The sequence below is a fragment of the Suncus etruscus genome, chromosome 19 (genome assembly GCF_024139225.1).
Source record: "Suncus etruscus isolate mSunEtr1 chromosome 19, mSunEtr1.pri.cur, whole genome shotgun sequence".
Classification (NCBI taxonomy): Eukaryota; Metazoa; Chordata; class Mammalia; order Eulipotyphla; family Soricidae; genus Suncus; species Suncus etruscus.
In genome coordinates this window covers 28,273,516-28,297,913 of record NC_064866.1, presented here as the reverse complement: position 1 = coordinate 28,297,913, position 24,398 = coordinate 28,273,516, and the positions used below count along the sequence as shown (strand labels likewise).

General features: G+C 46.7%; 2 protein-coding genes across 2 annotated transcripts; both read right to left on the bottom strand.

The window, feature by feature from the left end:
• Positions 1-401: 401 nt before the first annotated feature.
• On the bottom strand, positions 402-6,166 carry LOC125997361 (glutathione S-transferase Mu 1-like). The gene is made up of 8 exons (XM_049765808.1): positions 6,077-6,166; positions 5,820-5,895; positions 5,335-5,399; positions 4,663-4,744; positions 4,477-4,577; positions 3,778-3,873; positions 3,585-3,695; positions 402-518 (listed from the first exon to the last, which is right to left on the bottom strand). The coding sequence occupies exons 1-8, from the start codon at positions 6,110-6,112 to the stop codon at positions 429-431; spliced, it is 657 nt and encodes a 218-aa protein (XP_049621765.1). The 5' UTR covers positions 6,113-6,166; the 3' UTR covers positions 402-428.
• A 3,279-nt stretch (positions 6,167-9,445) lies between these two features.
• Positions 9,446-14,027, bottom strand: LOC125997398 (glutathione S-transferase Mu 2-like). The gene is made up of 8 exons (XM_049765834.1): positions 13,951-14,027; positions 13,609-13,684; positions 13,134-13,198; positions 12,785-12,866; positions 12,595-12,695; positions 11,841-11,936; positions 11,648-11,758; positions 9,446-9,589 (listed from the first exon to the last, which is right to left on the bottom strand). The coding sequence occupies exons 1-8, from the start codon at positions 13,984-13,986 to the stop codon at positions 9,500-9,502; spliced, it is 657 nt and encodes a 218-aa protein (XP_049621791.1). The 5' UTR covers positions 13,987-14,027; the 3' UTR covers positions 9,446-9,499.
• Between the last annotated feature and the right edge of the window lie 10,371 nt (positions 14,028-24,398).

Sequence of the window (24,398 nt, the reverse complement as noted above, 5' to 3'; positions counted from 1 at the left end):
TGCTCAGAAATCGCTCCTGGCAGGCAAGGGGGACCACATGCAATGCAGAGATTCGAACCACTGTCTGTCCTGGATCAGCTGCTTGCAAAGCACACCCTAGTGCAGTGCTATCTCTCCTGCCCTTATCCTGCTGTCCTCGCCACCCACCCCCAACAGCTGTCCTTCAGCCTTGCACCTCCGTTCAGTCATGGGGATCTGTAGCTCCAGCCAGAGTTCAGAGACCCAGAGAGCAAAGACAGGACATAGCAGAGGGAGGGAGGGAGTGAGGCTTTAATGGGGAGCAGTGGGGTGGGGAACATGTGTAGAACAAGGAATGAAAAAACAGCTGGAGAGAAAGAGAAGGTGGCTCTGGGCTTGTCAGGAAGAGGCAGTGGTCCCGAGTGTTCTCCAAGCAAGTCAGCTCTGGCTTCCAGTTGCTGCCCCGCGAACTACTTGTTACCCCACCTGGCCACCTTGGTATAGATGGGGTGCGGCCGGAAGCGAGGGGACTGCATATAGGTGGAGATCTTCTTCAGGCCCTGCATGAGAGACAGAGGTCAGTGTCTAGCTCTGCACCAATGGCACCCCAAAACCTAGGCCAGCAGTCCCTTCAGTAGAACCTCCAATCCAGTAGAACCTGCTTTGATGGAGTAACTGACATGCTATTAGCAGTTGTCAAGCTCTCAGCTCCTGCATAATGTCCATTTTCTTTTTTTTTCTAATTAATACCTTTATTTAAACATCTTTATTACAAACATGATTGTGGTTGGATTTCAGTCATGTAAAGAACACCCCCTTCACTAGTGCAACATTCCCATCACCAATGTCCTGAATCTCCCTCCTCCCATTCCCACCCCTGCCTGTACTCTAGACAGGCTTTCTACTTCCCTCATTCATTCATAGTGTCCATTTTCAAGAAGAAATGTGTTCCCTGGGGCCGGAGAGATAGCATGGAGGCAGGGTGTTTGCCTTGCATGCAGAAGGATGGTGGTTCGAATCCTGACATCCCTTATGGTCCCCTGAGCCTGCCAGGAGCTATTTCTGAGCATAGAGCCAGGAGTAACTCCTGAGCACTGCCGGGTGTGACCCCCCCCCCAAAAAAAAAAAAAAAAAAAAAAAAACAATAAAAACAAAAAAAGAAATGTGTTCCCTTACCCAGACTACATTAGAGATTCCACACTGGGCTCAGTGTTTTAAATTCACTAGAGACAAGACAGCCTTAGAATCGACCACTACCCTACAGACAGGACCTACAATCCACTTAGCAGAAAGGAAACTGAGGCAGGCAAGCAGGAAGCAGCTTCCTCTGGCCCCACATAGAGGCAGGAAAGGCCTAGAGACCAATCTGGTTCTCTCCGCATTCTGAGCTCTTCCTACAGTGCTCCTGTCCTCTCTCCCACAGGGGACCTGGCTCCTGGCTCTCACAGCTGCCCTGGTTCAGAAGGAGGCTCCTGGCTTCCCAGGGTCTTGCAGTGGGAGCAGAACAGAGCCACTGTGGGACTGGACTGTGCCCAGGCAGCCTGCTGAGGGCAGATCTCCCCATGAATCAGCACAGCAGGAGGCAGGCACAGAGGAGGATGGGGAGCAGGAGGACAGAGCTCAGGGGCCATGAGGGCTTGGAAAAGGAAAGGTCCTATTGACCAGGCTGGGCCACATCCTACCACATTCTGCTCAGCCAACTGGGTATGGAACTCGGGTGCATTAGCATAGCATCTCTCTCCCACGCTGAAGAATAGCCTCTTCAGTTCAAAATTATTTGTGATCTTGGACTTCCAGTGCCCACAGGAGGCTGCTGGATACAACTATTCACCTACCACCCAACCACCAAGGAATCCCAGCTTTCATCAAATCCCCAAAAGCAAACAGTCAAGGACCAAAACTGGGGTTGATGAGAGAGAGAGTTGAAAAAAATATGTTTTTTGATGGGAGTGGAGAGAAAATAGATTGTGAGTTGGAATATCCAAAAACTTAAAATCCCAAGGATCTTCCAAAACCAACCTTATTTCTCTCCAATGAATGGACTCGATGTGACGAGAAGTGGGAGGGTAGGGCCCACCTGTGTCCCCCCCAGCACCTCCTGGTCCCACAGCCCCTGCCCAATTGTTCCCTGTCACTCTCCAGCTCCACTGAGCTTGGAATAGGGGCTCCAGGCTCATCCCTTTGGGTCCCACTGTGTGCCTGTCATGGACCTTTGTTCTCAGATCGGATCCCTGAGTGTGATGGAAACAAACTCAGCCCTCCATTTCAAATCAAAAGTCAGAGTAAATGGAAGAAAGCAGGAAGAAAATGAAAGCCCTACAACAAAGATGTCTGTTTTGTTTTGTTTTGATGGGTTTTTGGGCCATACCCAGAGTGAGAGCACAGCAGTAGGGCATTTGCCTTGCATGCGGCTGACTCAGGACGAGCCTAGGTTCAATCCCAGGGGCCAGATCAGTGGCGCCAGGTATCTGCCTTGCAAGTGCTAGCCTAGGACAGACCGAGGTTCGATTTCCCCGGCATCCCATATGGTCCCCCGAAGCCAGGAGCAATTTCTGAGCTCATAGCCAGGAGTAACCCCTGACCGTCAATGAGTGTGGCCCCAAAACAAAAACAAAAACCATCAATCCCAAGTGTTCCATATGGTCCCTCAAGTCAGGAACGATTCCTGAGCACAGAGCCAGAAGTAACCCCTGGCATCACCAGGTGTGGCCCAAAAACAAAAACAAACAAACAAAAACAAAAGAACTCTCTCCTGGTTTGGGGAATAGAACCATGGTCAGTCCTAGGTCAGCCACGTGCAAGGCAAATTCCTATCCCTGCTCCACTGCTCCTGCCCCACAACAAAGATGTCAAGAGACATCATTATGTCTCTGTGTGTGGCATGGAGAGAGATTTGCTGTGCTCAAATTCAAGCACCAGCTTCAATCCTCTGCTCTACAATGTTGCACTACAGAAATTTCTAGAATACAAGAGGCTTATTCTTTATGTCTTGATACTTCCTATCAGGCCTACATATCTCAACTCTACTGTGACCAATTAGATATGCATTCCAGAATCTTCTGCAGTGGCCAGGCTGTCCACCAAGGCTATAAAATATCTCACTCCACTTTTTGGCACTGGAAAGAGAAGGTTATTTGATGGCTGTTCTGCAAAGCCAAAGGATGAGGGGGCCTAGCACAGCCTGTACAGGCTGAAGAGTTGAGTAACTGCCCTCCTTCCATCTTCCAGATCCTTATCTGCAAAATGAATTTGAACCTTCTCCGTTACAGAAATGATCTCAATATAAAATCAGACACTACATATAATGTGTTAACAAGTATGGTGGCATAAAGTCAATCCCAAGGAAATGCCTCTTACCTACAGAGCTAAGAAATCTTTGTTTCCCCCCCCTGGGTCACACCTGGCAGCGATCAGGAGTTACTCCTGGCTCTATGCTCAGAAATTGCTCCTGGCAGGCTCGGGGGACCATACGGGATGCCGGGATTTGAACCACCATCCTTCTGCGTGCAAGGCAAATGCCCAACCTCCATGCTATCTCTCCGGGCAAGAGCTAAGAAATCTTGAGGGGGGACAGGAAAGAAATAAGGAGTTAAAAAAAAAAAAGGATGAATAATCAGGGAAAGTACCTCAAAGTGGGTAATGAAGTCCTTCAGGTTCGGGAAGGCTTCCAGACTATTAGGTTCAAAAATGCGAAATCGGTCCAGGAGATCATAAACCAGGAAATCCACAAAGGTGATCTGCAGAGATGCCAGAAGTGAGTGCCACACTCCAAACTTAAGCAAGAAAAGGGAGTTCCCTGACCCAAAATCTCCCCTTTACCTTGTCTCCTGCAAACCAGTGCCTCTTCCCCAGAAACTGCGAGAACTGCTTCACTGTTTCGGGGAGTCCCTTCAGGTAGTCGGGCTTCAGTTTTTCCTGAGATACAAACAGTTGTCATCCTCATACCTGCTCCCTTGGGCAAGTGTCACCTGCTCCAGGCTATCTCATATTCCCAGTGATCAAGGTTGAACAACATATCCCCAACTACATCCAGGCAGGAGCCAGTTCAGATGTGATATCCGAATCCTGTGGGCCTCCCCATCTGTGAGTGCTGGGGGCACATTACAGTGTCCCTGATCTGTCAGCCCTATGTGCAATCTTCCACTATAATTAGTCCAGGAAGCCATGAGCCTCTGGCCAGCTCTGAATACCTTTGCCAGAATCAAAGAATTCAAGACTCAAGGAAAGGATAGAAATTTTTAGCTGGTGGCAGAAAAGAATGAACTAACACTACGTGGCTCTGAGAGATGAAAAGAATGTTTAAAATGCCTGGATGGAAGTTGGCTCTGTGTGGCCATCAAGGCATCTGGGACCCCCATTTGTATCAGAGCCAGGCTGGCTGTTCCAAGAAGGAAACGGCTCTGGACAGGACATTGGGGAAGAAAAATAAGATGCTCTAGGAAGTTCAGTTCCATTGCTGGTAATGACTAGTCTCCTTAAGGAAACCCACCCAGCCCCACCAGGCAGAGAGAGACACACAAAGTCAGGGCTGTAGCATATCATGGCAAGCTTCATGCGGGAGTCCTGAACGTGATTCTCCAGAATGTTCACTCGAATCTGCTCCTCCTCCGTCTCCCCACCTGCAGCCACATAACACATACTCTCTTCAATACCTCCAGTCAGCCTGGGCAAGCCCACCTGCCCCTGCTCCTACCCTACACTCACACAGGTTGTGCTTGCGAGCCAAGTATCGGAGGATGGCGTTGCTTTGGGTGATCCGGTGAGGCCCATCGATTAAATAGGGCAGCTGAAAGACAACAGGGCATGTTACAGATACCCCAGGATCCCCCGAATCCCTACTTTTCCCCACAGAGAACCTGGCATTAAGAAACCTATCAAAGGAGAGGCCAGAGAGATACAGATAAGAGGACAGGCGGCTGACCTGTGTTGGATCCCATAAGCCATATGATTTCCTAAACCTGCCTGGAGTTATCCCTAAAAGCAGTGAGAAGTAAACCTGAGCACCACAGAGTGTAGAAAAATAAAAATGCCTGTCAATGAGGCTGGAGTGCTAATACAAGTAGGTAGGGCATTTGCCTTGCATATGGCCAACCTGGGTTTAACCCCCAGTATCCTATATGACACCTGAGCCTACCAAGAGTGATTCCTGAGATCAGAGCCAGAAGTAACCCCTGAGCAACACTAGGTGCAGACCAAAAAAATCCTGTCAAATGAATAAATGAGCTGGAGCACAGAAACAGGGAGAGGCCAGATAGCATTCTAGTATCTCAGAGAGGCAAAAATACCAGGTACTGAGAGCTCTCAAATGGGACAGATAATGGCAGACTTCCCTATACTTTCCCACACACCCAAGAATCTGCCAGAACCTGTACCTACATTAGGAAAGTCGAGGCCCAACTTGAATTTTTCATCCAGCCACTGGCTTCTGTCATAGTCGGGAGCTGTAGTGAAGAAGATGGGGTGAGAACAAACTTCCCAGCGCCCCTAGGTATGTTCCTCCTAATTCTGGGGTGAACATATCCATGAGAGTCCAGCCACTGAACAGATGGATTTGGACTCTAGCCAAGTCTCTCATTGCACTTTAAGGGTAACAACACTTGGAAGGTTCTGGATCATGCTGGTTAAGGCAACTCTGAGTCTAAGTCCCAGTCACTGTTTAGGAGACCTACGGCTCCCTTTCAGCTCCTCCCTGGAAGGCCAAGCAGCATTCCATTGGGGCTTAGGAAAAGGCTCGACCTTCCTCCCACCCACCCCCTCTGCCTAACTGGCAAGGGTGCAGGGGATAATAGCTGTTCACGGCATGAGGTGTGGCACTATATTAGCACGAGCTGGCAGAGTCAGGGCAGGCCCACTGGCATTACCGTTGCCCATGGAGTACAGCTTCTCCACGTAGTTTGACCCTGTGTATTCCAGAAGCAGGCGGATGGTGTGAGCCAGCTGGGAGAGATGTGGGGAGGCAGAGATTGGTAGATTCTGACATGATTTCCCACTCCAAGTAATTCATATTTATACCATAAAGACTTCCCCTTAACCAGGCCCATTCTGCTGCAGAGAAACTTCCTGATAGTATTTGCCACAACCCCCCATACCCATTCTAAGCAATAGACCCCTTACTCACCCCACGGATGTCCCAGTACCCCAAAGTCATAGCCATAGTGTCAGATTTTTCTGCTTAGTGAAGTCCAAAGTGCAAGTTGAACTTTTTTCTTATACCAGGGGTGGTGCTGAGTGGAATCTGCCCCACCCCTCAGGGCCATGCTCTCCAGGTAAGGAGCCAATCAGTGAGGATTAGGGACTGCATGCTCCTGTGCCTGTAGAAAGTCTAGGCACCACCCAGTCCTTAGGACATGGAGCTCATGTCTGGGCACCTGTTCATTTCTAATACAAGCCAGATCTTTAAAAGAGCAAGGATTGTTCCTCAGGAAGCCACACTCAGCCTCACCCCTAGGCAGTGATCCCTAGTTTTTGAAGGATCATACTGTCCACAAAACACTGGAGTGGTGCCCCTTTAATGTAGAATGTAGAATTCAAACTCAGGACCACACAGGAGGACCTGGAGCCAATCTATACAAAAGGCCCTACAGTATTTATAATCTCCCTAACCTTCAGATTATCTTCCAGAGCACACTATCTTCAGAGAGGGGAATAGCCGCTAGGAAAAGGAAGGGAAAAAGAGACAGAATGTGGTCTCAGAGCCACTTCTTGTAGCATGTCAGTCTTGGCTAAGTACAAAGTTACATAAATGATCAGCATTGTGGGCTCAGTTGTAAATCTATAACCAGTGGCAGGCCCCATGCAGGAAGGTATGGGTGCAGTGTAAAGAATCCCCAGGGACAGGCCCGGAGAGATAGCACAACGGTGTTTGCCTTGCAAGCAGCCGATCCAGGACCAAAGGTGGTTGGTTCGAATCCTGGTGTCCCATATGGTCCCCCATGCCTGCCAGGAGCTATTTCTGAGCAAACAGCCAGGAGTAACCCCTGAGCAACGCCAAACACAAAAACAAACAAACAAAAAAAGAATTCCCAGGGACAATGACAAACAATGACACTTCCAGGTTACAATGAGTGGATCAAGGGAGAGACACCCCTCTGCTCTGTCATCCTTGGGCTGCATTGCGACCTGTAGTGAAACCTTATGAGTGTTCCTGTGTGCCCTATCTAAGACTCTCATCCCAGAAAAAAAAATTAGTGAGTTCAAATAAACAAAATAAGCATCTTCAAGGAAGTCAAGAAAATCAAAGAAAGCAGCGGAAGAAGAGGGGAGTAGAAATGTCCTCCAAGGGGCCGGGCGGTGGCGCTAAAGGTAAGGTGCCTGCCTTGCCAGCGCTAGCCTTGGACGGACCGCGGTTCGATCCCCCGGCGTCCCATATGGTCCCCATATGTTGCCAGGAGCAACTTCTGAGCGCATAGCCAGGAGTAACCCCTGAGCGTTACTGGGTGTGGCCCAAAAACCAAAAAAAAAAAAAAAAAAAAAAAAAGAAATGTCCTCCAAAATAGATGTCAAGGGAACTTTTTCAGAGAGATCCCCTTATATGCTCAAATCCCAGGCCCCACACAGTTTCAGGGATCCTCTGTGCTACCCTGAACAGGGCTAGAATGGCTGCAGAGCTTTCTGGAGGGAATGCTCTCTGTGTTTTTGTCCTCCCACCATCTTCCAGGTCTCCCTGTATCACCATCAGCTGCAACCACATCTGGGCAAAGGTCTTACCTGCTCTGCCCTGTACTGAAAATCAAGCTGGAAAAGGGTCTCAGATTTTTCTCTTTGACTCAGAAAAGGAAGTCACAGAGTAATGCCAAGTGAGGCCAGAGGCTAAGGGAGCTGAACAGGGCTCATACTATCTTGGGAAATAAGCTGTCATTCTCCTTCAACCTTTCCATCAGTGAAATAGAGCTGATGGTTTCTTTTATTTATTTTTTTTTAATTTTTTTTTTTTTTAGTTTTGGGGCCACACCTAGAGGCACTCAAGGATTACTCCTAGCTCTGCACTCAGAAATCACTCCTGGCAGGCTCAGGGGGACCATATGGGATGCTGGAGGTCGAACCTAGGCTAGTCCCGGGTTGACCACATGCAAGGCAAACACCCTACTCACTATGCTATGCTTCTGGCCCTTGAGCTGATAGTTCTATTGTGTAGAAATATTTTAAAATTCGGGGCCGGCGAGGTGGCGCTCGAGGTAAGGTGTCTGCCCTGCAAACCCTAGCCAAGGAAGGACCACGGTTCGATCCCCCGGTGATCCTCAGGGGCAATTTCTGAGCGCTTAGCCAGGAGTAACCCCTGAGCAGCAAACGGGTGTAGCCCAAAAAACCAAAAAAAAAATTTTTTTTTTAATTCACTTTAGATGATGCCAGGGATCAAACCTTGTGATTTTGACATGCAACAGAGCATGAGCACGGCCCCACCCTGGAAAGACAAGACCAGCAGAGGGAAGAAGCTGACCCAGATCCTGGCAGCGAAGCTACTTCCTCTTTCCAGCTCCAAGACTAAGAAAACATCAGGAAGAGAAAAAACACAGAGGAGGCAGAGAATAAGAAAGATTAGGGGAAAGCAACCCTGAATTCCATCAGATTTGAGAACCCTGCCCAGGCCTTGAGCTCTAATCTAAGGAGGGAGAATGTTGAAATAAGGCAATAAATCAATCACTCAGGTGAGCAGTAGAACCCCCAGGATGAATAAACCCTGATCTCCGATCTAGGGCGAGGAAGATTCCCACACCCTTGATCTCATCTGCAAATGCCGCCTCTCAGCAGAACTGCCCAGCTGCCTCCACAACTAAAAGTTCTTCCAAGTTGTCTGCCTCCACTTTTCCCTGAGACACAGCAAAGCTGCATCATGACTCACTCACAGCTCAACCCTGCACAGCCATGGGCCTCCGAGACCATCCCACACAGAGGCCGCCTTGCCAGAACCCCAGGAAGTTTCCCCTCTTGGGTTCCACAGGAACATGAAGGCAATTACATCCCATCCTACCTATCCCCATGCCCCAGTCCAGCACCCTCCATTTATCCATTATATAGTAGCTTCATACAGAGATCTGGGACCAGGAGAGAAAAGACAAGATGGGGCCGGAGAGATAGCATGGAGGCAAGGCGTTTGTCCTGGCATCCCATATAGTCCCCCTAGCCTGCCAGGAGCCATTTCTGACCAGAGAGCCAGGAGTAACCCTTGAGTGCTGCTGGGTGTGACACAAAAACCAAAAACCAAAAAAAAAAAAAGAAAAGAAAAGACAGGACATGGAAGAGTTGGAGGGAGGCTTTATTGGGGAGCAGAGGAAGTGGGGGACATGTATAGGCAGAGGCCTCATCACGGGAAGCCCAACCTTGTCTTGAGGGCAAGGCCCAGGAAAGAGCAGAAGGCACAGTGGGCAGCTCAGACATAAACCCACAGGGAGCATAGCCCAGTGGGAAGGAACATGGAGCCAGAGTCAGGAAGATGGGAACAAATAATGGAGTAATCCTGGGATGCAGGCAAGTCCAAATGTGCATGAAACTCCAAAACAGAGGTCAGAAACTGTTCAGACTTTTGCATCCTTTCTGTTGGAGCCTACTTGTTGCCCCACAGCGCCATTTTTCCAAACACAGGGCTTCGAATGTATCGGCCAGACTTCATATAGGCAGAGATCTTCGGCAGGCCCTAGGAGGGGAAGAAAACCAGATTAGATGTGAGGGTTGGCTACATTCCCCTCACACACTGATTAGGACTACCTGTGAGGACCTGTGAAGCCAGCAAAGGGCCAATTTGACACCCAAATATGACGCATATTTCTGCCGCCATAGTTAAACTCTGTGGTGTGTAGGAGCCTGAAATCATAACAGGCTATGAGACCTATGATGCAAATAAGCATCAATATTTGGGCCGGAGAGATAGCACAGTAGTGGGGCATTTGCCTTGCATGCTGCTGACCTGGGAGGGCATTTGCCTTGCATGCTGCTGACCAGTTCGATTCCTGGCATCCCACATGGTGTCCCAGCCTGCAAGGGGCTATTTCTGAGTGCAGAGTCCAGAGTAACTGCTAAGCACTGCTGGTTGTGGCCCCAAAACCAACCAATCAATCAATCGCTAAATAAAGTTTTAAAAAAGAATCAATATTCACCCTACAAGAGAAATTCTATGATCAACTTATTAGAAGAGAAACTGAAGTACACAAGCTTGACACAGCTTTCTCAGTTCCCACATAGAAGCAAGAGAGGGCTAGAGAGCACTCTGGCTCTCTCCCCCATTCTGAGCTCTTCCTGCAGTGCTCCTATCCTCTCTCCCATAGGGGACCTGGTTCCTGGCTCTCTCGCCACTGTGTAGACTCCACTGTGCCCAGGCAGCCTGCTGAGGGCAGGTCTCCCCATGAATCAGCACAGCAGGAGGTAGACACAGAGGAAGATGGGGAGCAGGAGGGCAGAGTCCAGGGGCCATGAGACTTTGGGAGGGAGAAGATTCCACTGCCAAGCTGGGTAGAGCCTTATCCGCCCAGTCAATCAGTTAGCCTAGAGCCTCTCGCCAGGGATACTTGAGGGTCATTTGGAAGTCAGAATGCCCACAAGACAGCGCTTCCAAGTAGAAGGATTCAAACCCAGGAGGCCTGTTGAAACACGCCAGGTTGAAAGCTATGGAAAGTCCGTTTCTCCCATCCTTACTCACAGCCCTGCCTAATCCCCAAAGTTATTCAGCCTGAACAAGGACCAGAGGAAGAAAATTCATTGTTTCTTACTGTGAAGCGGGAAAGAAGCAGAATGCAGGTTAGGGATGTGACTTCGGTGAACCACTGTCACCGTATACATGAGACCTGGATTGGATCCCAGCACTCACATACAACAGCACATGCTCAACTCAACTTGGACTAATTCTCTTAATTCTGATTTATGTTGCTTCAGACAAACATTAGTCTCTCAAATGTCACACTCAAGGGGATGATGAAGAGTGAAAGACCCCACCAATACCCTTTATTGGTCCCACAGCGACCACAGAGCCGCTATCACTCTCCAGCTGCATTGAGCCCAGGAGGGGTGCTCCAGACTGCACCCTTTTCTGCCTCTGTTGACCCTCTTTCTTGAAGATCAAATCCCTGAACATCGTGCAGATAAACACATCCCCACTTGGAGAGAGAATCGAAATAACTGGAGGACAGTCCCCGACACTGAATATAGTTAGCAGGTCTATGGACCTGTTATCATGCCCAAATCCCAGCCCCTATAGAGCCTAGGCACCAGAGTGCTACCCCAAACAGGGTTGGGAGGGCTGTGGAGCTTTCTGGAATGCACAATAAACACTGGCTGTTCCTTACTGTGGTCCTCCCACCAATTTCTGGAACCACCATCAGCACCCCCCACACCTGAACAAAGGCATCCACCTGCTCTACTCTGAACTGGGAATCAGGCTGGGAAGGGGTCTCAGACTTTTCTCTTTGATGCAGGAAAGGGATATCCACAAAGAACACCTCAGTGAGACCAGGGACTAAAGTCCAGAGGCTAAGGGACTCTTCAGGGCCTGTCCTGGCTGGGAGCTCAGCCCTCTCTCCCCATCAGTGAACCGAAGCTGACGTTTCTGCTGTGGGGGCTGTCATTAGATCCAATGTGGCCCAGACACTTCCCTGCCATGTTCTAGCAAAGGACTGCTGAGTCAGTGAACATGAACTTCCCTTCCTTTAGCTCCAGGGTTAGGAACACAGAGAACAGAGAAGACAAAGAAAACGAGAAGCACCTCAAAGCGGGTCATGTAGTCCTGCAGGTTGGGAAAAGCATTCAGGCATGTGGGCTCGAACATCCGGAGCTTATCGAAGAGATCATAAGCCAGGAAATCCACATAGGTGAGCTGCAGGGGCACAGGGGAGTGGAGTGAGCACCCCCAGAAATCTGGGAAACACCATAACCCCCACAGTCAGAGACCCCTTTACCTTGTCTCCCAAAAACCAGGTCTTCTTCCCCAGAAACTGTGAGTACTGCTTCACTGTGTCAGGGAGTCCTTTCAGGTAATCTGGCTTCAGTTTCTCCTGAGACACAAATAATTGTCAACCTTATTTCTGCCCCTTGAGTAAGTGTCACCTGCCCCAGGCTGTGCCTGATCCCCAGTGGCCAAGGATGAGTAGCATGGCCCTAGATATCTCCAGGTGGAGGAGATCTCTGTTGTCATCCACCTGTGACACTACAGTGTCTCTGATCTGTCACCCTTATGATTGTTCCTTTCCCATAGGAGGTTATGAGCATCTGGCCAGCTCTGAACACATTGAAAAAAAGAACTAAAATGCTTCAGGAAAAGAATAGAAAATTCTAGAACGTGGGAGGCAGGAAGATGGATGGATATTGGGGAAATTTTTGGAAATGTAAGAACTAGGACAGCTAAGAGAAGATAAAATCTGACCTGGCATCAACTCCTGGAGAATGTGCTAGAACATAAAGGAGGTATCAAAAAGGCCGTGAACTCCCAAGCAAACACCTCTGGGGATCATGTAGGATCTGGGTCCCACCCCTGGGCCTGAAACCCAAAGAACTCAGACCTTCATACAATCTTAGCCATGAGATGCATTTAGGGAATTGTAGGCTATTGGTGGTTCTGAGAGATCAACTGGCAAACTGGAGCACTGGGAATGGGAAGGATTTAGGTCCAGGTCTCTGATACTGACTGTGTCCATCCCAGGAGGAGGGACTCACAAAATCAGGGCTATAGCACATCCGGGCCATTTGCATAAAGGTGTCCATAATTTGGTTCTCCAAAATGTCCCCATGAATCTGCTCCTCTTCAGTCTTCCCACCTGCAGCCACATAACACAAACTCTCCTCAACATCCCAGCTAGCCCCGGCAGGCCTACCATTTTCCTGCATCCATCCCACCAACACTCACACAAGTTTTGCTTGCGAGCCAGGTAGCGAAGGATGGCATTGCTCTGGGTGATCCTGTGAGGCCCATCGATTAAGTAGGGCAGCTGAAGAACAACAGAGCATGTTACAGGTAGCCCACCTTTATCCCCTAATGAAATCTGGCCCTTCAGTGCCTGACTGGGATGGATACAAATCAAGTCTGTCAAAGGAGTTAATGAGCTGGAACCCAGAACCAGGGAGAGACCAGGAAGCACCCCAGAATCTCAGGGGCAAAGGTACCTGGTTCTAAGAGTTCTCGTCTGGAATAGAAAATGGCAGGCACCCCTTATACTTTACCACACCCCTAACACCCTGTTAGACCGTGCACTTACATTGGGGAAGTCAAGGCCCAGTTTGAATTTTTCATCCAGCCAGTGGCTTCTGTCATAGTCCGGAGCTGTGGTGAAGATGGGGTGAGAACAATGAACAACCTCCCAAACCCTTCACTGGGGAAACTACAGCTTGAATCAATGTCATGACCCCAGAAATAGGAGGAGGTGTAATCTGAGCCAAGTATCAAATTCCAGTTTAGAGAGAAAACAATAGGTCTAAAATCCCAAGATCCTTGGGAAAGAATTTTTCAGTCTTGCAACAATGCCTTAGGTAGACTATTTCCCAGTTATAATTTCAGGGTAAGCAATCCCTCTCACATCGTACATAAGAAGCCCAAAAGGACACTCAAGGGGTTAGGGGTACATCATTATGTCTCATGGAGAGAGAGACAAAGGAACCAAAGAAGGCCAGAGCTAGAGTGTTGTGCTATATGATCTACAGAATTCAAAGAGGTAAGAGCCCAGGAACCATTACCATCGCCCATCCTGTACTTCTTCTCCTCATACTTGGAGTCAGTGTATTCTAGGAGCAGGCGAATGGCATGAGCCAGCTGGGAAACACAGACACAACACAATCAGACAAGTGGGGAAAAGACTGCATGAAATCTAGAGACAACACAATCAGACAAGTGGGGACAAGACTGCATGAAATCTCCACTGACACCACCTACCACCCAGCTCATGCCCACCACCCCTCCACATTAACAGAACCCACAGTTCCTAAGGAGTGGCCTGGGCTCTAGTAACTATAGTAAAACAAATCCAGCATCTCCCACCATGTTTACTTTCCCACCCTCATCCTGAGCTCTTTACTTACCCCCCGAAGGTCCCAGTACCCCAAGGTCATAGCCATGATGCAGGTTTTCTGTCTTGGAGGAGAGGCCTCTGCCGAACTGAACTCTGGTTTTATGCTCAGAGCAAGGCTAGGGAGTGGCCTGAACTCAGTACCTCCTTCCCCAAGGCCCACACCCCTTCCTGCCCTTCCTAAAGGAAAGACAGCAATGGCTCAAACTCAAGACAGGCAAAACAGGAGCTTCTGACCCTCCCAGCCCGTACTAACTCTGACACCGGATATCTAATGCCACCTGTGCTCTCGAGCATAGCTGGCCGTGCTGGACCGAGTTTCTCAAGCCCCACTCAGCAAAAAGCAACTGGAGTCAAGAGGCACAGCACTTCTTCCTCCTTCCCTCTCCCTACCTATATCTGCCTGAGCTGGGGGTCCTCAAATGTGGATGCTCTGTTGTCCACTGAAGCTCAGAGAGCTGCAGCCAGAGCTGTTCCCACCAGGTGAACCTGGCCTTGAGCTGGCACTAAGCAACAGGATTATGTAACCAAGTAAGGACACTCCCTGGGTTCTAGAATTTTCTTCTCAGGCAGTCTCTCCAGTAATGGAGATCTTTTCAGAGGGCATGGGCACTGGGGAATGGGGACTGAAGAGTGGGAGGAAATCCATACTGAAGGGAGCACGGACACCATAGGGAACCTCAGTCCTGAAATGTCACAGGACATGATTCAACCATTAGAATGGACATTAAGAAATAGCCCCCGGGGGCCGGGAAGGTGGCGCTAGAGGTAAGGTGTCTGCCTTGCAAGCACTAGCGTAGGATGGACCGAGGTTCGATCCCCCGGTGTCCCATATGGTCCCCCCAAGCCAGGGGCAATTTCTGAGGGCATAGCCATCAAACGGGTGTGGCCCAAAAACCAAAAAAAAAAAAAGAAAAGGGGCCCGGGGAGATAGCACAGCGGCGTTTGCCTTGCAAGCAGCCGATCCAGGGCCAAAGGTGGTTGGTTCGAATCCCAGTGTTCCATATGGTCCCCAGTGCCTGCCAGGAGCTATTTCTGAGCAGACAGCCAGGAGTAATCCCTGAGCACCTCTGGGTGTGGCCCAAAAACCAAAAAAAAAAAAAAAAAAAAAAAGAAAAAAGAAAAAAAAAAGAAAAGAAATAGCCCCATCTTAAAAAAAATTAAAAATTAAAAATTAAAAAAATTAAAAGGGAGTAGGAAAGGACTCATATGACCTTATCCCCCAGGAAAGTCCACTCAAGCTGAGCTAGAATTCCAGATAGACATGACTGAAGTGGCCCAAGAGAATGCTTTTTCATGCTTGCCCTGAATAGAACCTATTCAAATAGATTTCTGTTCACATGCTCCATCCATTCTGAGATTCTCTACTGCAGAAACAGTTACTAATCCTGTCAAAGAACCAGTAGGAATAGGTCCTTCAGGACATTAAACTGGAAGTCAGGGCATGGGCAGGTTGCAGGGCACCTAGGATAGAAAGATGTTTGTAATTTGTGTGCATTTGTGTGTGTGTCTACACTTAGGGGCAGGGGAGAGGAAGAGGTTGATGGGAGAAGGAGAAAACATAGAATGATGAGGACACTAGAGTGGGGTTCTCAGGACTCAGGGCCAAAGCTAGGCTCTCCTAGAAGGGAATGGATAACCCTAACAGGGAGAGGAACTGTCCCTGCACTCCCCAACACAGGCACCATGCAGGAACCCCTTGGTGGAGTAAAGGGTCAGTGAAAGTCCACTGGACAGAGAGGACTAGAAAACTTCGGACTTACATAAGCTCTCTTGATTTAAGTATTGACGATTCTTTTTGTTTGTTTGTTTTGTGGTCTCTGACATTTAATCTGATGCCTATAAGGAAATCCCTTCTAGCTGAGCTCCAGCCATACCTTAATTGTTTCAGGTTTCATTTGCTAGAGGGCCATACCTGGGGGTGCTCAGAGGTCACTCCAAAAGGTATCCAGGGCACTGTGTGCTGCCTGGAATCTAACCTGGGGCTTCCACATGAACTTCTGTCCTCCAACCTTTTGAGCTCTCTCTCTCACTCTGTCTCCCCTCTCTCTCCTCCTCCTCCTCCTCTCTCTCTCTCTCTCTCACCCTGCAATCCTAACTAGTAGAACACTGTAAAATAGCAAAATACATGTGTCAGATACACTGTGAAGAATTCTGGCCTTGTTCTGACTTCTGGACTGCATCCACATTTCTTCTATCTCTAAGGCTAACTGCCAACCCCTCGGTAAACTAACAGAAGTTCTATAGCAGTAGAAAAACAGCATTAGAAACAAGTAACTCCAGCAAAACTGTGAGAGCAAATATGGAAGACTCCTTTTTGCTCCTCCATATACATTTCTGAGACCCTCTCTTCCTCCTTAGTTTTTTGCCCAGTTCTTGTGTGTCCAATGCTGAACCAGTTCTGGTAACAGAGGAGAAACAATAGGCCTTCTGAGAACATTTCTGAAGCTCACCCTCACTCACCCAACATGAGAGGAAGATGGGTTTGGGGAAACAACAAGCCCATCCACTTCCTGGGCTCAGATGCTAGTCCTGAGTAAACTCTTTGTTATGAATCAGCCCTGTCTCTCCAGTAACAGCTTGTCAATTGGTGAACATAGAAACTTGGGCTCAGTAGCAGTATTAAAATATGCCCATCTCTGGGGCCAGAGAGATAGCATGGAGGTAGTGTGTTTGCCTTACATGAAGAAGGATGGTGGTTTGAATCCCGACATCCCATATGGTCCCCTGAGCCTGCCAGGAGCAATTTCTGGAGTGGCCCCTGAGTGCTGCTGGGTGTGACTCAAAAAATAAATAAATAAATAAATAAATAAATAAATAAATAAATAAATAAATAAACAAACAAATAAATAAAATATGCCCACCTCAAGAGAACTGGAGCTATAGCATAGCAGATAGGGCATTTGCCTTGCACACAGCCAACCCAGGTTCGATTCCCAACATCCCATATGGCTCCCCAAGCCTACCAGGAGTAATTTCTGAGCACAGACCTAGGAGTAACCCCAGAGCACCACCAGGTGCGGTCCAAAATGTAAATATAGATCTTACAGTATTTTTCACTCTAGAGATGCACACATAGGTTTTAGATGAGGAAAACAAGAAAAAAAAATATTCTGAAGCAAATGGTGCAATGTGAAACCCCGTTAGCAGACAGTGGCTGGGAACAACCAGCCTCGAGGCCAAAGTATATTTACAATACTTCGGTCCACAGCTAGTTAAACACATTTATCTGACTTTTTTTTACATCAGAAAATAAAAAAAAATCTTTAAATACTTTTTCATTACTATAAAAATATATAAAAGTTGCAGCAGCAATCAAACAGTCTTAAACGAAAGCTGTATATGTGACATTTAAAGTACGGTAATCTAATTGCTTATACTATACGGTATGTCTGCATAATAAAGGGGGCGTACCCTGCGGATGTCAAGTGGCTAGTATCTGCTCTCCTGCCCTGCACTCGGGCTTCAGCTCCAGATCACCTTTTCTCCATAAGATGCACAGACATTTTCCCCATCTTTTTTGGGGGGGTAGTGCGTCTTATGGTGCACAAAATATGGTATTTGGTACACTATACTTAGAAGTACAGCTCAGGGTACTTTTAAAGTCTTTTTGGTTTTTTTGTTTTGTTTTGTTTTGTTTTGTTTTTGGTATCACACCTGGCAGCTCTCAGGGGTTCCTCCTGGCTCTGCTCTCAGAAATCACTCCTGGCTGGCTCAGAAGACCATATGGGATGCCGGGATTCGAACCACATCTGTCCTGAATCTCTGCAATGCAAAGCAAACGCCCTACAGCTATGCTATCTCTCTGGCCCCTTTTATTTTATTTTGGATTTTTAGGTCACACCCGGCGGTGTTTAGGGGTCACTTCTGGCTCTGCACTCAGAAGTTGCTCTTGACAGGCTCGGGGGGCCATATGGGATGCCAGGATTCAAACCGCCGCCTGTCCTGGGTCGGCTGCATGCAAGGCAAAAGCCCTACCGCTGTGCTATCTCTCCAGCCCATCTCTCCGCCCCTTTATTTTTTTCCGTTTTTATTTATTTATTTGTTGTATTTTGTTTATATTTTTTACTGAAGAATTGTCAGATTCATATGGTAGGCAGTATTCAAAACTTCCTTATGTCTCTGATCTTCCTGGTCTTTACATAGCTAAATGTTATCTTTTATTTGTTTATTATTTATTTATTTATTTATTTATTTATTTATAAAACTGAGAAAAAAGGAGAAAGTACAAAACAACTGACAAAGATTTATGGGCATGGAGGTGTTTGTTGAAGTTCTTTTAAGCTTTTCTATAGTTTTATCAAGTAATAGTAATTTCATAGTTTTATTAGGTTTAACCACGCTGCTAGCTTTTGATTTCTAAATTCACTGGTTTACCATGCCCAGGCCCTCTACCCCTGATGACCTTGCAACTAGACAATAAAACAATTCACTGACGCAGTGAGCTACAGAAGCTCAAAAGACAAACAGACCACCGGAATGTGAGCTGAGATGAATGGCATCAGAAAGGGGATCTGGGGATTGTATCCTTTTCTATTAATATTATTGAATGTCAGGAACAAAAATTTATGTAGACCTGTGGCATCTTTGAAATGTAACTACGTGTAACCTCATTATCATATGAATTTCTATAAGAATCTGAGAGTTACTGAACTCAGGTCCCTGCATACCAGGAAAACTGCGGTGGGCCCAGGGCTCTGGTAATTAAACCCTGCCATTTGTTATTTACATCTCTGAAGTTTCATGGTCTTTATTGAGGGAGTGGGTTTTCTCGGACCCTGGACCCCCACTTGGGCCCTCTTGAGGCCCTAGGCTCTCGGTGGTCCCTTTTTAACAGTGCCCAAGTCACCTGATCATAGCAGCTGCAGCTAGAGAGATAAGCATAGAACATTTTTGTCCCTCAAGGCCAGTCACATCAGCTTCCACTGCAACTTAATTTGTGGAAGAATGTCTTGTTCTTCAAGGCCATACCAACTTTGTAACTCAGTTGATGTAAGAATGCTTGCTTGTTTATTAAAATAAAATGTATAAAAACTGCTTGAACCCTTTGTTCAGGGCCAAGAGTTGTCAGGGCAACCTGATCTCTTGGTCCTTGAGATTAAATTTTCTCTTCCACCCACCTTGGTTGCAATCTGGATTCTTTAACTATTCCCTAACATATAGCATGATATTAATTCTCTGGGGAAAAAAAAAGTTGTATCAATAGAAGTAGTCCAAAAACATAAAGGAATCACAAAATTATAAAAATGAGGAAAGAAAGAAGTCTTAAAAACAGATAAGATGGACCCAAGCCCCAAGCAATAGCACAGTTTTTGGTCCCCAGCATACCATATGGTCACCCAAAACACCACCAGGAGTAATTCCTGAATGCAGAACAACGAGTAAGCCCTGAGCATCACAGGATGTGGCCCCAAAACAACAACAAAAATTTAAAAACATTTTTTTATTTTTTTAGATAATGGTTAAATAATGTTAAAAACCATGTGGAAAAACACAGCAATGTAAACATATTAACAGAAATTAAGTTTTAAGCCTACTAAGGGCTAGAGCGATAGCACAGTGGGTAGGGCGTTTGCCGTGCACAGTTGGTAGGGTATTTGCCTTGCATACAGCCAATCCAAGTTTAGTCCTAAGTATCCCATATGGTCCCCAGAGCCTGCCAGGAGTGATTTCTTTTTTCTTTTTTCTTTTTTCTTTTTTCTTTTTTTTTTTTTTTTTTTGGTTTTTGGTTTTTGGGTCACAACCGGCAGCGCTCCGGGGTTACTCCTGGCTCTATGCTCAGAAGTCACTCCTGGCAGGCTCGGGGGACCATATGGGATGCCAGGATTTGAACCACCTTCCTTCCACATGTAAGGCAAACTCCTTGCCTCCATGCTATCTGTCCGGCCCCCAAGAGTGATTTCTGAGTGCAGAGCCAGGAGTAACCCCTGAGTGCCGCTGGGATAAAAAAAGATTTAAGCCAACTAATAATAGTATCAAAAAAGAAGGGTAACACAAAGAGGTAATTTGTCCTTAGAAATTTTCTAAACAATTTTTTAAACCTTTGGATAAAATAGTTCAGAACATAATTTGTTTTTTTTTAAATAATATCTTTATTTAAGCACCATAATTACAAACATGTTTTAAGTTGGGTTTAAGTTATAAAAAAAAACCAAACACCCCTCTTCACCAGTGCAACATTTCCATCACCAATGCCCCCTATTTCTGTCCTCCCCCACCCCCTGCCTGTATTGGAGACAGGCATTCTACTTCTCTCACTCATTACCATTTTTATGATAGTTGTTAGTGTAGTTATTTCTTTAACTGCACTCACCACTCTTTGTGGTGAGCTTCATATAGTGAGCCGGTCCATCCAGCTTTCATCTCTATTGTCTCTGGGCATTATTGCAATAATGACTTTTATTTTTCTTAAATCCCATAGATGAGTGAGACTATTGTGTTCATCTCTCTCCCTCTGGCTCATTTCACTCAGCATAATAGTTTCCATGTCCATCCATGTATAGGAAAATTTCAAACTTCATTTTCTTGACAGCTGCACAGTATTCCATTGTGTGTATGTATAACCGTTTCTATAGTCATTTATCTGTTGCCAGGTATGTGGATTATTTACAGATTTTGGTTATTGTAAATAGTGCTGCAATGAATATAGGTGTGCAGAAAGCATTTTTGAATTGCACTTTTGTGTTCCTAGGGTAAATCCCTAGGAGTGGTATAGCTGGATCATCTGGGCTCAATTTTCAGTTTTCTGAGGAACCTTCATATTGTTTCCCATAAAAGCTGGACTAGATGGCAGTAAATGAGAGTTCCTTTCTCTCCACATCCCTGCCAGCACTATTTGTTCTTATTCTTTGTGTTGCGTGCCAGTCTCAAGAGGAGGAGAAGTAGGCAAAGACCATAAATGAGAAGCTAATGCAGATGTGGTTGTTGGGTCTGGGGATACCAGCAGGCAGGATTACACAGAATGAGCTAAATTTACTAGTCTAAGGGATCCACTGAGGGCTGTGTTTGGGGCCAGGGCCGGTGCTTGTCTCAGCTTTGCTTCAGTGCTCACTTGATATGTGGGGGAGTTGGATTGGACTATTACTGGTTAAACCATTCCCCTATGAGAAGAGCAGGAACACAAGGGCCCCATTCTGGAAGTATAAAGAGGACAGTTGGGGAGGGCAGGAGATGTATGAATGGCAGAGCACATGCCCAGAAAGTACCCACATGATGAAGAAACTGCCCAGAAAGTTTCTACAAGTAATTGCCAGTTCACAGCATGGAGCGTAATCTGCTCCATGAATGATGGATGAACATGACAAACGTCATGATAGTTTGACACTAACCAAACAGTAGAATTTTCAAACAAGTGGAAACTACCCTACATGTGACATCAGTGACAGAAATTGTCTAAAAACAGTAGTGCTCACCTGTTTACCTGCACCACAGGATCCCACAACACCCCTGCACAGAAAATTGGGAACCGAACAATGGCCCTTGGAATAAAGTGACAGTAATTAAGGAATATCATCCATGGGAAAAGATCAAATCTTCTATTCAAGCCATCTTAGAACTAGAACATAAGGCATCTCAGTTTGTCCTATCAACAGAGCAAAATTCAAAGACTTCCCCAACAATGACTGTTTCCATTTGGATATTTTTGTTTTTTCAATTATTACATAATCGCTGAAACTAATTGGTCTATATGATAAGAATCTAGGATAAAAGTACTACTCATTGGCTCCTACCTATGCAAGTGAACAAAAAAGCAAAACAAACAAAAACAACACACACACACACACATCAGGCAGGAGTGCTACATGCCAGCCTTTAACTTCGATCCAAGAATGGGTGGAGATGGTTCAGCAGGGACAAGACACAGGGAGAGTCTTACCCATCAAGACTTATCTTTAGAAGGTTCACAAACAGTAGAGTTATGAAATGAGAATACTTCCCACATACACACACACACACACACACACACACACACACACTTGGCAAAAGGTGATGGTGAAAAATGCAGGTATTGCAGGGCACCTAGTGAAGTACACTCGAGCAGTGGTGGAGAGAAAGGTCGTGTGCCCTCTAAGTGGCACAACAGACTTCATCAGTGTCTGGGCAGAAAATAAAATTATATAAGCAGTGTTTACCCTATAAGCAGTGGTGTCTGCTTGCACATAACCTAAATAATAGGATCATAAACAGAAGAAAACATGAAATTACATTGGATCACGGTGGTGTCAGAAAGGGAGAATAACTCGGATAGCCCACCAGCTGCTGCTCTGTGGATATCTGGCAAATAAATAGTCCTTCTCCTACGGAGGGAACCCGGGTTCATGCCGAGCCCCTACAATAGCAGGGGTCACACCCAGCTGTGCTCAGGGGTTACTCCTGACTCTGTACTCAGAAATCGCTCCTACCAGGCACAGTGGACCCTAAGGGATGCTGGGATTAGAACCACTGTCTGTCCAGGATTGGATGAGTGCAAGGCAAATGCCCTACCACTGTGCTATATTTCCAACCCCATGTTGCCTCCATTCTGTAGGGAGTTTTATCAAAAAGATCTTTTCTCTCACATCCCACATTAGGTTTACTGTGGCTCTAATAAACTGTCCCAGTGGGAGAGAGTGGAGGTGGAAAATGCACCCCAAAAGGGAAGAGTATTGTCCACCCTGAGTTGCCAGACAGGCTATGACCACCTTGCCCCAAAACAGGAGTGAGTAGACAAAGTGAATGGACACAAATGGTTCATGATGAGAAAGGTTTGGTCTTGAATTAGATATTAGATAATGTTTATGCAAGCAGAAGTCTAGCAAAGGAGCATTACTCTAGTTTTCATCCTTACCCTATGAGAAAACATAGTTTTCTTTACACAGTTTCATTTCAAGCTGCACTTTCAGTGAACCTGTGGCCATGAAGAAGGTACATCCTGTCTGTGGGTCTGTGAAATACCAATGAGCACCAATTCAAAAGTGAATTATTTGATAACAAAGAGCATAACCTAAAGGCATATGTGTACATCATGTTCACCCACACAATTAAAACTCCAGAACATGGAAGGGAGCCCAAGGAGATTAGAGTGTGAAGAATAGAAAAACAATCCAACAGGCTCCCACAAGGCTCCCAGGCTTTCTCTCACTGTGTGGGAAAAAAGTCTGTTAACGCTAAGAATCAGGAGAGACTAAGGTCCCTTCTCACAGCTGGATTTGTTCTGTGAGGAGAGACCTTCCATAAGTATGGGTTGCATCCCACCCTCACGAATACCAGACAAATCACAGAATAGACAAGAAGAAATTAGAATTTATTTGCATCAATCATCCAGTGAAGGTCACAAATTTGAAGTGCACAGTCAAGAAAAGGTTCCTTCAGCTACATTCTGAGGGCTCAGTCCCTGCCCAATGGATGGAGAAAAAACATTGCATTTTTGCTGATCTCCTTCATGAACAGCCTAACAAAGTCACATTCCACTTACCTCTTGTGGATAATGCTGGTCCCCAGGACCTTGGCAGAGGTCAAGGCCAACCTCAATGGCCAAGAGTCCAAGCAGATAGCTCAAGACAGAGAGAACAACATTAGAGAGCGTGGGCCCGGTTGGCTTAGGTTGAAAAGAAACCAGGAGTGGGAGAGGAATGTGGAGAGCTACAATGGCACGGTTGGCCAAAGACTGGTCTGGGAAAGTGCTGAATAATTGTGAATTTGGTGAGAATGAACTTCCTGTTTCTTATTCAAGGTTGCTGGTTTTCCTAAGCGAGGCCGGAGACATCTCACAGGGCCATATCTGCTCACACTTAGTTCTACTGCAGCCATCCAAGCAGATGGCATGTAGGGGTGTTGGAAATTGGTCTCTTAGAAGGACCCACTGAGTTTGAAGAACTCAAAGTCCTAACACCACTGTACCCTGTGGGCCATAACCAACCAACTGTAGGGCGCCATTCCTGACCATGAACCAGTCCTTATGGATTCACTCTATTGACTGCCTGACTGAGAAGCAGGGCCTAGAAAAAGAAAAATGCAAAGTTGGAGATGCTGCGTGGGAAGTGATAGATGTTGACATAAGAAGCAGTTATCTAATGCTTCAAATTATCAGTCTTGGGGCCAGAGAGATGGCATGGAGGTAAGCGTTTGCCTTGCATGCAGAAGGGCGTTGGTTCGAATCCCAGCATCTCATTTGGTCCCTAAGCCTGTCAGGAGCTATTTCTGAGCATAGAGCTAGGAGTAGCCCCTGAGCCTGCCGGGTGTGACCCAAAATCCAAATAAAATAAAATAAAATCATCAGTCTCTATAATAGAAATTTCTCCAAAACAAACAAAACACTACTCAGAGTGACCAGGACAAGCAGGAGGGGAGGCCTCAGCTGTGTCCCTCAGCAAACCCTGGTCCCACAGCCACCACACAGCTGATCACTGTCACACTCTAACTGCACTGAGCCCAGTGGAGGGCTGCAGGCTGCTCCCCCTTGTGCACATTCTGTGTCCTTAT

Excerpts from the sequence above, each read along its gene's own strand:
- LOC125997361 (XM_049765808.1), bottom strand. The coding sequence starts at position 6,112 with ATGGCTATGACTTTGGGGTACTGGGACATCCGTGGG. Across the intron at positions 3,874-4,476 it reads TATGCTACAGCCCTGACTTT|GAAAAACTGAAGCCCGACTA; the intron begins GTGTGTCTCTCT and ends TTTGTATCTCAG. Across the intron at positions 519-3,584 it reads ACTTCATTACCCACTTTGAG|GGCCTGAAGAAGATCTCCAC; the intron begins GTACTTTCCCTG and ends TCTCTCATGCAG.
- LOC125997398 (XM_049765834.1), bottom strand. The coding sequence starts at position 13,986 with ATGGCTATGACCTTGGGGTACTGGGACCTTCGGGGG. Across the intron at positions 12,867-13,133 it reads TGGGCCTTGACTTCCCCAAT|CTGCCCTACTTAATCGATGG; the intron begins GTAAGTGCACGG and ends GTTGTTCTTCAG. Across the intron at positions 9,590-11,647 it reads ACTACATGACCCGCTTTGAG|GGCCTGCCGAAGATCTCTGC; the intron begins GTGCTTCTCGTT and ends TTCCCCTCCTAG.